Below are 14,818 nucleotides of genomic sequence, written 5' to 3'. Positions count from 1 at the left end.
GAAGGAAGGTTGAGATTGTACATTTCCATAATGAATTTGAAGAGGAAGGAAGGAAGGAAGGAAGGAAGGAAGGAAGGAAGGAAGGAAGGAAGGAAGGAAGGAAGGAAGGAAGGAAGGAAGGAAGGAAGTTTTTAACATAGAAATGTCCAGACAATCTGGTTGAGACTGTGTACAATGTGTACATTATTCTCCACCATTAGCTCTAGTTCTCACCTTTGAATCCTGTGTGTTATATTTGTTTTCTATCCCATAAATTTCCTGAAGGAGATAGCTCACTCCATCCACCTAGAAAAAGCACCAACACTGAAATTACGTGGGAAAGTAGGGATCAAAAGGGAATATGAAACTCCAGAAATAAAGACTGCAAAAACAACTTTCTTCTTAACGTTTTTTTTTTCAGTGAAAAAACCACGTTATCTAACCTGAACAGGCATTTTTCCATAATACGAGGACAGTGACTTCATGCTTACAATGAATGGGTGACCACCTTTCTTTTTATCCAGTGGTTGGTTACAAGCTCTTTGCAACCAGTACTTTTGGAAAAGGGCTGGATGGCCATCAAATTCCTTGGCATTGAGCAATCAGCTTTTCCTAAAAAGTAACAGGAAGTAGTATGTGCGGAAAAGGAGAGAACCTGATCCCCCCCCCGCCACACACTCACCACTTGCTTTTGTTTGAGGGGTTTCACACAAAAGCCGCCATCCGCATGCTGAGAGGAAGAAATACAAATGTTCAGGTGGACTCTTCAACGTCACAGTCCATCAAAAGAAATTCTAGAGGATAGGTGTGATGAAACAGAACTCACTCCCTAAAACACAACTGTACCCCACACCGAACAAAGAAAATCTATCCTATTCACGTCATGCCTGTTTTATGCTTCAGAAATTTAACGATCACTCTCCTTTTAACTCAGACCATTTTTACCCACCCAGCATTACTCTACGTAACTCCACTGCTCAAAAAAGACTGCTGTAATTTTGCTATATTTCTGTTCTCTGTTATATATATTTTTAACCTTGTAGCTATATATTTTATTTATTTATTACATTAGTTCAACCTGCATACATTCAACATGGGAGTTTGGGTTCATGCGTATTGCACATTGGATCAGCAAGAACGCAATGTTTACCTTCTCAAAAGTTGCCAGCAATACATGGCAGTGACCCATATGCTCTGCAAGACAAGATCAAATTTGAGGTTCAGGATGATACATAATTTTGCAGAAATTGAGGCAGACTGCTATATTTTTTCTCCTGCGGTTGTCCTTAATAGCAGGAGTCTTAATTGACCACAATTACTGTATAATCAGGGTAATTAAATATACACGTATGATTCGTTACAGATGCCTTCCTAAGAGTTTCAGTTACTAATGATATTCAACAGGACACAGAATCAATTTAATTTAATTTTTAGAGTGTATAGTGGCAACTTGCAAGAAATGTCAATTCAGCTTCCTATCACAATGTGATCACCATCTGAAGGATGCTGATTATTTGCACCCATTCCAATTTAGCTTTCAGTGTGGAAATGAGATTGCTTTGCTCGCCATAATGAAAAGCCTATACTGTACTTGAAACAGGCTAAGAAGAGTAATCCCATTAATTCTCCTGGATCTGTAACCAATTTTTGATACATTGACCATGGTATTCTTCTGAATTTTCAGAGAAGATTGGGCTCTATAATGGTTCCAGTCCTTGTGGGCACACGTCTAGAAAGTGATGCTGAGCGTCTATTGTCTTGTACTTTGATTGATAGGATGGCAGCATCTTACAGGATCCAATTTTGAGCCCATCCTATTCAACAACTATACTGCTCAAAAAAATAAAGGGAACACAAGATAAGACATCCTACTATTAAATACAGTACATTGTGTTGTTTAAGTGTTCCCTTTATTTTTTTTGAGCAGTATACATGAAACCAGTGGAGGAAGTCATCTGCAGCTCTACAAATGGGTGTCATTAGCACACTTAGCCATTTTATCAGTGAGAGGGACAGCATATAAGTTTAATAAATTTAATAATTTGACACTTAGTTTTATTGCTCCTTCCAGCAAACTCCAAGTAAGCAATTGGTAGCTGGTTCAGTTCAGTAACAGGCTGGTGAAGGAGAACCTCCTAAAATTAAATCCAGACAAAACGGAGGTATTACTGGTAAATTTTGAAATTGAATAAGGAATTGTGATACACCCTATTTTGAATAGGAATGCAAGCCCTCTGATAGAGTAGGTTCACAGTTTGGGAGAACTTCTTGATCTTCACTGGACTTGTGGGTGATGTCTATGGCAGGGAGCACATTTGCACAGCCAAGTTTAGTGTGCTAGCACAATCTTTCTTAAGCCAGAGATTCAGCAATGTTATTACATGCTTTGACTGACTCCTATTCTGATGATTGCAACCTACTGTGCATGGGGGCTTTCTTTGAAAAATGCCTAAATGTGCAATTGATGCCAAGTGCAAGAGCTAAACTGCTAGCCTGCAGAAAATACAGAAATCCTATCATGCCCATACTTTACAAATTCCACTGAATATCAATTTCTTATCAAATGCAACTATCACAAGTTGTGATAAATTTAAAAGCCCAAAATGATCCTCTCATCGTTAAGACCCTCAAGAGAAGACCATCTATCTGGCACATGGGGGTGGGGGATGTACTCTAGTGGAATATAATCTTCTACCCCAAATCTTCTGACACATTCCAGGGATTGCAGAGATCCCATATGCTGCAACAGGCAGATTAGTAGATGGAGCACCTCCAGAACATGAGGAATGGGCAGAAAGTTCTGGGATAAAAGACTGCATTCTTTGGCCTTTTTAACCATGCTCCCAGGCAATGAAATACATCCATAGGAAATGCATCCCTTTCCAATATCTCTCAAAATTAAGACAGTGTGCAAAGATGTATCTTCTTTATCAGGCTTTAGCTCAAGGATTACATTTTCAATTTTAATTTAAAACTTTTTTTAAAAAAAACCTGTTTGTCACCATTTCTTTGAACAGAAAAGTAAACTATATACTGAATAGAATAAACAAATAAATAAAGCATGAATATGAACCACAAGAACATCCTTACCATCTCCCTCATCTACCACTGCAAGAACCACCATGGGATAAATTTCACGGTCCAGATCAAAGCTCAGCTGCAAAGAATAAAAGGCCTGAGGTAAAAAGGCAAGCGGTCTTAGAGAGTAAAATACCGGTAACATCATTAGAATTATAGTAATCCATTCGTGTGGCAAGCAAGCATTACCAGAGGTATGCAGTACTATAAATGCTGGCACCTAGGAAATCCTCATTTAGAAAGCAATGTCTGGAAACACTCTGCTTTTTAAAAAGACAAACATACAGTATATTCTGTTCCCAGATAAGATCTCTATTATGTGCAGGGTGCACAGGCCATGATGAAATATAAATCTAATGTTTAACGAAGAGAAGGGCGAGGGCTGACATGACAGCAGTGTTCCAATATCTCAGGGGCTGCCACAAAGAAGAGGGAGTCAAGCTATTCTCCAAAGCACCTGAAAGCAGGACAAGAAGCAACGGATGGAAACTAGTCAAGGAGAGAAGCAACCTAGAACTAAGGAGAAACTTCCTGACAGTTAGTACAATTAACCAGTGGAACAACCTGCCTCCAGAAGTGGTGAATGCTCCAACACTGGAGGTTTTTAAGAAGGGACTGGACAGCCATTTGTCTGAAATGGTATAGGGTTTCCTGCCTGAACAGGGGGTTGGACTAGATGACCTCCAAGGTCCCTTCCAACTTACTACTACTACTACTACTACTACTACTACTACTATTATTATTATTATTATTATTATTATTATTATTATTATTATTATTGCACAAAAATTGCTTCAGTTTCTTTGAGGCATGCTTCTTCCTTACCTCTTCTTCAGTCCATTCTGAGGGATCAATACAATGAGAAGGCAAACAGAACTGCTGGCTTACACCTCGCTTATAATGGATAGTTTCGGAGTGTAAACTGCTCTCTTTGGGGATATAACTGTAAGAAGAAAATGGATAACCCAGAATAAACAACCCCACACTATGGTCTTATCTTCCCAACCTAGTAGGGAATCTTCCAAGATATGGAACATCATCTTCAGGCAGCTTTTAAAACCACCTTCTGACTGGCTCAAAGTTTTTTTTTGCTCTAGCAATAAAGTTAGATATCATTTCTGCTTGCCTGTAATATATTTTATTGATACAGTTGTTTTATCATTTTTATCATTTTAATTGCAATGCTGCTCTGAAGAATCCCTTTAGCCCCTGAAAGATGTGGAAAAAATTCACTCCTAAGAAATTACTATTCTTTGAGTTAATCTTGATTCTTGGTGGTTACCAAAACAAGTCTCTGGAATTTTCTTACCAACATTTTTCAAAAATGGCTTGCCAATTCTTTCTTGGTAGTGCTGAGAGAGAATGACTGGCCCAAAGACACCAAGCTGTCTTCTGGGCCTAAAATGAGATTAGAACTCACAGACGTATAATTTCTAACCAGCACTCCACCGAACTGGTTCTCCTAAACCAATATAACTAATGCAGATATCACCCAGAAAAGAGCTCTTCTTTCTTATCATATTACATTTTCATTTTTGTGTTACTCCCCCTGCTACTATCCTGTTTACTGGAATATCAATTTCTCAAATGAAAAATAGAAATCAGAGGTCCTATTTTCAGAGCCACCCAACCTGCAGCATTCATTCATTTCCAGCTATGCTGATTGATTAGGAGGCCCTTATTTGCATCTTTGTAACATCAGCATATTTCAGTTTAAGATGGCTTTCATGAACACTTCCACAATAGTGCTGTTTTTGGAATCTGCAGGGATATATCACAAACCAATTCACGGTGCATATGGCCCTCAAAAGCCATTCTAGGCTAAATTCTGCCATGCCACAAGTCAGGAAAGCATGAAGCTACGATTCAGGCACGTATTTGTTGCAAGAACCTTGGAGATCACCTTTTCAAATAGGGTCATTAACCTCTGCTTAGCTGATTTCTTCTCCAACATTCAAACATTCCAAAGAGATAGACAATAGGCAATAACTAGGGTATCTGCAGTTGTCCCTTCAGCTGTATAATCTTTTCTATGTCTGAGACTGATGCCTGTCTCCCCTTTCTACATGGACTCATCTTAGCTGCCCAAGTGAGTCATTGTGTGAATTTTCTGTCCAGTTACCCATCAAAGATCCAAGGAGGGTGATACCAAGTCCCTTGCTAAAGCCCTTAATTATAGTAAAAGTAACAAGTAACAACACAGAAAAACACAATATAGAACAAAAAAAGAGAGATAAACTGACTTAATTTTTTTGTAGGATTTTTTTTAAAAAGACAAATCTAAATACAGTATGAAGTCTTTTTGAGGCTGGACTTCCTAGCCTCATTCTCTCCCTTATTTCATTTCTTCACTCAATACTGGAACACAGTGTTAATGCCCCAAGCCTTGTTAGACAGTTACCTACCAGCTTTATGCAAGTGGTAATTAACTTACCAGTGGTAGAATGTTTTGGTTACTGTACACAGGATTTTGTATACTATCACTGCCTTCATTTTTCACATTGTAATTTTCAGTAGCTTTCGGGAGGATGAGTTTTCTTAAAAATATTATTTTCCTTCTGAAATTATTTTCATTTTTCTTTATGATATACATGGTGTGCATATTACATGTACGTATAGGTATGTGCACAGATACTCACAAGTAAACGCACACTTGCCACTCAGATTAGGTAAAGTTAATTTTAATTTTTCTATATATAATTGTTGATTTAAGATATTATAGAACTGCTTTACTCTATAGTATATACCATATATTCAAAACATATTGGGACATTTTTAAACCTTCTGTAGTCTGGTTCTTGGCACATGGATTCATTTTACCTAATGCTGAGTTACTTGTCATGAGTTAAAATGTGTTTCTCAAAGGAATGCTCTTGGAAAATAATATCGTTTTCACTTTTACTCAATCTGCAGTATTTTAGTGCTGGGAAAAATGTAATTTCTTTACAAGATAATGCCATCATTGTGATTGGAAGTGCTAGGCTTCATAGAGTGACAGATTCCACTGACACCTATAATTTTATGTTATATTAAAGCAAGGCTTTTTTCCCCAATGATCAGCAGACTAGAGAGAACTTACTTCTCCAAACTCTATAAGAGAATATTCTTCAAAGGGATTAAAGACAAGGAGTGTTCAAGCTACTTCCATGCATTTAGCCAGTGCATACATTTAAGAGGATGATAGTGCCAATCCATTCTGTTGCCAATTTTTACATTTTTCAAACTCCATTCATTCAACACAATTTCTGAACCTAGACTCTCCCTATAAATATGGTCAAAAGAAAAAAACATGTTGTGATTACACGTAAGATAGTCTTTTCAAATATTACACATCAAAATGGGAGTTAATGGGACCAGGCTTCTTACCTCACATATCTCAATCTCCTTGAGCTGAATTTGGTGGAAAGCTACGTAGACGGTGAACCCAACAGGTGTGATCAAATTCTATTGCATATTAGGAGGAAGCTGCTTGAAGCAGCTAATTGCCCTCAATCAACACAAGGGTACAGTCCTTCCTTATATCCAATGAAGTTTTAATCTGGTACCCTCTATCCCCACCTTTCCTATAACTTGATGCTAGGAGGCAATCAGCTGTGGAGTTACCTGGATTCCTACAATAGAAACTCTAACCCTCAACTTACTGGATATAAAGGTTACAAATCTGCAGTTCCATGAACAGACAGCCCTGTCCACTTTTCCTCCTAACAATGAGCAAAATAGCAATCAGGTCATCCCTTTCCCCAGCTCTCCTTTAATTTACCTCACTACTCCATTCTGAAATTCTTCAGTGGCTTGATAATAAATGGTTATGGCCACCCGTGCATCTGTATCAAATGTGAACTCCACGTTGTACTGGACTTTCGCTTTGCTGACTTCTTCACCTGGAGTCTTCACTTCCTCTGTGCATCTAACAGAGCAGAAGACAGTAATAGTAAATTTTGTACAAATGCTGGAGATCCAACTTTTTAATTGGGGACTTCTGGGAGTAGATATCCCAATAAATCTGGAAGGTGCCAGGTTGGAAGTTGCTATGGTATGATTTTGCATGTTAGAATGCAGTATTACAGGCTAATTCTGCTGACTGCCAACTGCCAGCTGTATGGCAATCTCACCGGCTCACGGTTGACTCAGCCTTCCATCCTTCTCAGGTCGGTAAAATGAGGACGCAGATTGTTGGGGGTAATATGCTGACTCCGTAAACCACTTAGAGACAGCTATAAAGCACTCTGAAGTGTTATATAAGTGCTATTGCTACTGTCAACAATTACCTTTGATTTCTTAAAAATTCTAGACCAGCATTTTTTACAACTATGTTCCTTGGAACCCATGAGAACTTGATGAGGTTCCGTGAGAGACTGAAGTTCATTCAAATCTAGCCAATTTTCCCTAACTAGAGCTACAAGTTCCATGTCATGAAACTGTCTTAACCCTGGCTCTAGACTAGGGGTCCCCAACCCCTGGCCCATGGGCCGTGGCATGCCAGCAACTGGTCCGCACAAAGAAGCAAAGCACCATCCATGGTAAACAGGCAGCACACAAACCCATGCACTCTCCGGTCCACAGAAAAACCTCTCTCCATGGAACTGGCCCCTGGTGCCCAAAAGGTTGGGGACCTCTGCTCTAGAACATAAACATAAGAAAAGGTATTGTCTTTTCTTGTACTGTTTCACTATCTTCACTGGGACAGAATAACGGGTTCTTAAATCCAGGATTCGCACAGGTTTTGGGTGACTACACCAAGAGTTTCTGTACCCGAAGCTTTTGTAGGGACTTCCCCCAATAAACATAACAGAATTTCTCCATTTTTTTTATTACAGAAGAAATGTCTAGTGGCAGGTTAAGAGGCTGCTCTCTGACCGTGAGCTCACAGATCAGCAGCAGAGCATATTATCTTGTATGCAGAAAGTACAGTTCAGCATCTCCTAGTAGACTTTTTTTTTAATTGAAAAGTTTTACAATACATTTTTAAGATAAAAAAGGAAAAAAAAGAAAAAACCCCTCTTCTCCCTCCCCTCTCCCCAACCCACCCCTCCCCACCCCTCCCCCCTCCCCAACTTCCACTCTTCTATAGTCGGCAGTTCTTCCTTCTTCCAATATTGCGCTACTAAAATTCTCGCTGCCGTGATTAGATTCAACATCAATTTAGTGTCTATAACAGTAGTATCTGTAATAATACCCAACAAAAACAACTGCGGAGAAAACTTTATCCTTTTCTTAAATATCTTTTGCATATTCCACCAGATTTTAATCCAAAAAGCTTTGACTTTTTTACAAGTCCACCATATATGAAAATACGTTGTGTCCTCACAACCACACCTCCAGCATTTGGGCTGACAGTTCAGGTACATACTTGCTAGTTTTTTAGGATCTAAATGCCACCTATAAAACATTTTATTAAAATTCTCTCTTAAATTTTGGGCCTGTGTAAATTTTACATTTCTAACCCAAATCTTTTCCCAAGTATCCATTGTTATAACCTCCTGAAAATTCTGGGCCCACTTTATCATACAATCTTTAACAAGTTCCGTTTCTGAGTCAATTTCTATCAATGTGTTATATATCCTTCTTATATGTGCTTGACCTTGATCTCGAATTTGTTTTACCAAATTTTCATCGGTTATCGAGAAACCAACTTTCTGATCCTCTTTCCATCTTGCCTGTAACTGCCCATACTGGAACCAAGTTTGTACAATCTTTTCTTCTTTTAAAATATTATATGGCTTTAATTGCCACACATTCCTTTCTAACCTTAAAATTTCCTTATACGTAGTCTCATCATGTTTAAATCCAACGTTTATATTTTCTATTGCATGTTTAGGTATTGTCCAAATTGGTATCTTATAATTTAACTTATGTCTATATTTTTTCCAAACTCGCAACAGAGCATACCTTAATATATGTATCTTAAACACATTATCCACCTTCTTGTCATACAATAGATATGCATGCCAGTCAAATAACAAGTCATAACCCTCAAGATTTAATAATCTCCCTTGTGTTAAATTAAACCAGTCACTTATCGATGATAAAGCAGCAGCCTCATAATATAATTTAAAATTAGGCATTTTAAGACCACCTCTTTCGCGCGTGTCTTGCATTATCTTAAATTTAACTCGTGGCTTTTTACCTGCCCAAACAAATTTATTAATGCCTTTTTGCCATTCCTCCAAATTTAAATCCTTTTTAAGTATACGTATCATTTGAAACAAAAATAAAAACTTTGGCAAAACATTCATTTTCACTGCTGCAATTCTTCCCAGTAAAAATAATTGTAATTTTTTCCAATTATCTAATTCTTTTTGTGTTTTTGCCCATAACAGTTCATAATTATTCTTATATAACTTCACATTTGAAGCTGACAAATAAACCCCCAAATATTTAGTCTTTTTAACTATTTCAAATCCCGTTAACTCTTCTAGAACAACCTTTTGTTCTATAGTCATGTTCTTAGACAGTATTTTAATTTTTTGTGTATTTATCTTAAATCTAGAAACTTTCCCATATAACATTATTATCTCCATCAACTCTACAAGTGAGTAAGTCGGTTGACTTACTGTAATAACCAGGTCATCCGCAAACGCTCTCAATCTATAATCCTGATCTCTTATTTTAATTCCCTTAATTTTATTTGAATCTCGTATTTTAATTAATAATATTTCCAATGTTAACACAAACAGTAAGGGTGATAACGGACACCCCTGTCTTGTACCCTTTTCAATATTACATGTTTCTGTCAAACTGCGCTGCGGAGACCTGATTATTCCTTTCCAAGAATTCCAGTAAATCTACAATATGTCTCACATTATTCTTCATTTGTCTACCGCTTATAAATCCAGTTTGATCACTATGAATCACTTGCTGCATTACCTTCATTAAGCTATTAGCTAAAATTTTTGCAAATATCTTATAATCAGTATTTAAAAGCGATATTGGTCTATAGTTTTTGGCTTGGGTAACATCTTGATCTTCCTTCGGAATCAACAAAATAAAAGCTGTTTTCCACGATGGTGGCACTTCTCCTCCCAATTGAATTGTCCTAAACAATTCTCTTAAAGGTTCCACCATTTCTGACTGTAAATTTTTATAATAGACGGCAGTCAAACCGTCAGTTCCCAGTGCCTTACCCACCTTTAATTGCTTAATTGCTAAAAAAATTTCTTCATCACTTATCAATTGATTCAACCCTTCCTTTTGTTCTTGTGTAAGAACAGGGATATTAGCTTCCTGCAAATATCCATCTATGTCTGCATCTCGAATCTTATCTCTAACATACAACTTAGAATAAAAATCAACAAAAGCCTTTTTAATAAGATTCTGCTGGTACACTACTTTACCCTTGTATTCTATTCTATCTATATTGCATGCTCTCTGTTTCTTCCTTAACAAATAAGCTAACCACCTACCCGGTTTATTAGCATTACAAAAAGTATTATGTCTAGCATAACGTAAGTTAGTTGCCACTTGATCTGCCATCAACATATCAAACTGACCTCTTAGTAAAGTAATTACCTCTTTAGTCTTCCCATCAGATGGATTCAGAATTAAAGCCTTTTCTTTTTTCTTAATTTCCTCCTCTAATTCTTTCCTCCAAAATTCCAATTTATGTCTATGTTTATTGTTCAAATATATTAACACTCCTCTCATATAAGCTTTACTTGCATCCCAAACCATCTCCATAGGAGTACCTTTATGCATATTAATTTTAAAAAATTCTTTCATCTGTTTTTTACACTCTTCCACATTTTCCTGATATCTACCATATTTTCCGGCATATAAGACAACCCGTCGTATAAGACGAACCCTGACATTTAAGAAGATTTTCAAGGTTTTTCGTCTTATACGCTGGAAAACACTTACATGCCAGTTGCCAAGTGTCCGACACAAGCCCGATTCAGCCCCGTCTGATGCAGATGGTGCAAAGCCTCCCTTTTGAAGCCCAAAGGGGCTTTTCCTTCCACCCACCCATTTGAGAGCACATTTGCAGACGGAGCAGCCGCGCGTCTGGAGCCAAGCCCCGCCCAGGAGACGGTCAGCCAGGTGGGCTCGGAAGACGCGCTGGAGAGGCGGGCTTGGGGCGGCCATGCCGAGGCCGGCTGGTGAGGGCCGCTGCGTGGTCTGCGGGCAAGAGGGGCGCCAGGCCCGCCCAAAGTCCCCAGAAGTTCCTGGAACGGGCTGGCAAGCACGCTCTTCCCCGGCCCGCCGGAAGTCCCCAGAAGTTCCTGGAACGGGCTGGCAGGCACGCTCTTCCCCGGCCCGCCCGAAGTCCCTGGAAGTTCCCCAAACTTGGAACGGCCTGGCGGCGGGCGGGCGCTCCCTCCCCGATCCGCCGGGGAGCGTCTCCCAAAGTGCAGCGTCTGGCGGCCGGGAGTCCGTCGGCCTGGTGGCTGGTGAGCTGGCCCGCGGCTAGGGCTGGGGCCCAGGAACAGGTAGCCAGGTGCGGGTGGGGGGAAGGAAAGCCGGGCGCGGGCTTCTGCGGCTGGTTGCGAGGCCGGATGCGGGCGTCTGCCAGGAGAGATAGCGGGTAGCAGTTGAGCATCTGCTTATGCTCAGATGCCGCTTGGGGGAGGGGGAGGGGCTTCCTGCCGCTCCCGGGGTCTGGCGTTTGCAAGGGGGAGGGGAAGGGGCTTAGAGGCTCTTGGGGGTGGGAAGGGAGAGTCACAATGGAGGGGGGACTGGACTAAGGAGGCTTGAAGTTGCTTTGCAAGAACGGGGACGCTCGACTGTTTTGTTTTTTTCCCGGCGTATAAGACGACCCCCCAACTTTTGAGAAGATTTTCATGGGTTCAAAAGTCGTCTTATACACCGGAAAATACGGTAAACAAGTTTTCATTTAATCGCCAAGACCGTCTGTCTCCATTATCTTTTTCTATCTCCAACCATACTGGACTATGATCAGATATAGTTCTTGGACAAATCTTGATCTTCTTAATCCTAGAAAAAAAGTCATTAGTAATTAATACAAAATCAATCCTTGAAAAAGATTGATGCCTATCAGAGAAAAAAGTAAAGTCTTTTTCTTGCAAGTTCCTTTCTCTCCACACATCTCTCAATTCCAAGTCATCCTTCATCTCAAAAAATGATTTAGGCAGTCTAGCATGACTTGGCGTACTTCTAAAAAAGCCTCTTTTATCCATTTGTACATCCAAAATGCCATTCCAATCTCCCATAAAAATACAAGATTTGTAATCCCACTGGATAATCTTACTGTGTAATAATTTGTAAAAATCTCCTTGCTGTTGGTTAGGAGCATATAATCCAACCAAAAGTATTTTCTTGCCTTCTGTTAATAGTTCAATTATAACATATCTTCCTTGTTTATCTGCTTCAAGTAAAGTAGCTGTTAAAGTATTCTTAACGTAAATAACAACTCCGTTTTTCTTGTCAGGAGCAGAGGCAATAAACTGTGTGCCCAACCTAAAGTTTGTCAGGTACTTTTGATCAGCTGCTCGAATATGTGTTTCCTGTAAGCAAATAACATCATTTTTAAATTGCTTTAGATATTGAAATACTTTCTTTCTTTTATGTGGTGAATTTAAGCCATTAACATTCCAGGTTAGAAGCTTTGTCGCCATCTTTTGAGACCTGAAGCTTTTGGAGCGCCTCTTCCAAAATCACCTGCATTCTCTTCGGCTTCACTCCTCCCACTGCTTCACTATAAGTAAGTTTTTGAGATGTAGTCATGACTCTCTGTTGTTCTTGCTCTTGTCTCATTCGTCTGGCTGCAGCCCGTGTCATTCTTTGGTCTCTGACCTCCTCCATTGTTACTGAAATCTGATCCACTCCTGTAGTTTGCTGGGATTCTCCATCTTTCAGCTGCGTAGCTCCTTCAGCACCTTGTATACTCTCCCTTCGTAGCTGATGCTCTCCTTCACCATTCCTCCTTTTAAATTCTGTGGATGGTGGGGGGCCTGCCTTCAAAATATTAGCATAAAAATCTCGTGCCTGTAAAACTGTGTTAAGGCGGTATCTCGTGCCTGCGTGCATCACCACCATGCCTACTGGAATCTCCCATCTGAACTGGATATCCCGTTTCCTTAATTCTTCTGCCAAAAAAGCAAATTCTTTCCTTCTCCTTAAAATTCTTGGAGGGATCTCTTTCAAAATTAAAACTTCTTGCTCTGCAACTGTAAATTTGTTATTATAAAAAGCTTGAATAACCTCATTTCTAATTGCTCTTTTCGTAAAATAAACCACCACATCTCTAGGTAGCTTCCTTTGTCTTGCAATCCAGGAATTAACACGGAATATTTTATCTATATCCACCATAATATCTTCTGCTGAACGCCCCAGAATCTGTTCAAGAGCTTCTGAGAGTACTTTTTTCAAATTTTCCTTAAGATCTTCTTTCAAACCTCTGATTCTCACAGCGAACTCCATCTCGCGGTACTGCACCAATGTTAAATCATCATCAATCTTATCCATCACAGTTTCAGTATCCATCATTTTGGCATCTAATCTCATATTATTTTGGCTAAGTTCTTCCACTCTCTCATCCAAACGTTCAATGCAAACAGCAAGCCCTTGAAATGCAACCAAAATATCTGCCCGTAGACTTAAGAAGCCTCCTAATAAACACTGAAAAGAGCTTGGTGGGCCTGTAATTGTTGCAAATATAAGGAGGCCTTTAATATTCCATACTTCAGTGTTAAAATATTGAGATTTGGTAGGGAAATGTGTTGTTATGGCTTATTATTATTATTATAAATAATTCAAGGTGGCAAATATACCTAGTACTCTTTTCTCCTTCTCTTTTCCCTACAACTACAATCTTGTCAGATGGATTGGGCTGAGAGAGAATGATTGGCCCAAAGTCACCCAGCCAGCTTTTATGCCCCTCTGCCTTCTAGCGAAGTATGCATCCCTTTTCCATTTTTTTTCCAATATTTCTTCTCAATAAATAATCCAAATATTTGTATGATATATTTCTTATATACACATTAATCCGCTATTTGTCGGTATGAGAGAACACCAGCATTACCTATTATTACCTGTTTATCTGCCAGTAGTTTTCCAAATTTCCCTTTCTTCTCTTTAGGACAACAATATATGATCTCCTCCCATGCTGGGCTCTACTGTGATTAGGGTAGGTGGGAGTGAGGAACATCAACACATTAGTCATTTTCCGTAAAGACTGAACTACCTTCAGCCAGACTTTTCATATTGCCACCAATGATTATAAGGGAACGGAATAAGACTGTAAGTACTCAACCAACTCTGCAAAAGCATTCAAGCCTCAGGTTATTACAGGGAGAGCAGAGCTTTTGCCCAGAATCACTGACTCTGAGTACGAGTATGAGAACAGAAGAGATAAAGGATAAGAATATGACACCAGAAAGCTAGTCCATTAGCATAATAAAATTCTTCCAGGTCGTTGCCGAGAAAGTGGCAATTGAAGATTATCTACCTGATTTAATGAAAACTGACATTGCTGAATTGCAGGATGAAAACAACAAGTACCAACTAAGGCCCTGCTTGCATGTTTTACATCTTTACCTATTGTTTGGATTCTCTGGAGACAAACACAGACTTGTTACCTTTACAAAAACAGAGCAAACCCAAAGGAATACATGGCAGCACATTTACAGAGAACCATTATAAATAGCTTCCATTGCAAGGATGTCTGTTTTAAGCCACACTTAATTTCTGAACGCGCTTGTAGAACCATATGCAAGTTCTAGATCGGGGGGGGGGGGGAAAGGTTGTAGAGAGCAGTTAGCAATAAAATTCAAGGCTTATTAACTTGGTAAAAAATATCTTATGC

The 14,818-nt window shown here is 39.2% G+C and overlaps 1 protein-coding gene across 10 annotated transcripts in view; it reads right to left on the bottom strand.

Moving 5' to 3' along the window:
* Positions 1–14,818, bottom strand: part of RNF157 (ring finger protein 157) — a 114,082-nt gene that overhangs the window by 24,590 nt on the left and 74,674 nt on the right. For 6 of the 10 annotated variants that reach the window (XR_014491758.1, XR_014491759.1, XM_083356643.1 and 3 more), the window contains exons 4-9: positions 6,818–6,964; positions 5,492–5,615; positions 3,070–3,136; positions 1,130–1,173; positions 662–709; positions 214–285 (exon numbers count right to left, since the gene is read on the bottom strand). Coding sequence is in view for 8 of the 10 variants with exons in the window: in XM_083356643.1 (XP_083212769.1) it covers positions 214–285; positions 662–709; positions 1,130–1,173; positions 3,070–3,136; positions 5,492–5,615; positions 6,818–6,964 (502 nt within the window). In the remaining 2 variants the exon portion in view is untranslated. Of the gene's footprint in view, positions 1–213; positions 286–661; positions 710–1,129; positions 1,174–3,069; positions 3,137–3,882; positions 4,001–5,491; positions 6,086–6,817; positions 6,970–14,818 lie in introns of those variants that run through there. The other 4 variants (XM_083356649.1, XM_083356644.1, XM_083356645.1 and 1 more) reach the window with 4 other exon arrangements.

Source organism: Vipera ursinii, assembly GCF_947247035.1.
Source record: "Vipera ursinii genome assembly, chromosome: 2".
In the NCBI taxonomy this organism is placed as follows: Eukaryota; Metazoa; Chordata; class Lepidosauria; order Squamata; family Viperidae; genus Vipera; species Vipera ursinii.
Note: the sequence above shows the minus strand (reverse complement) of the source record. Positions and strands in the feature narration are given on the sequence as shown.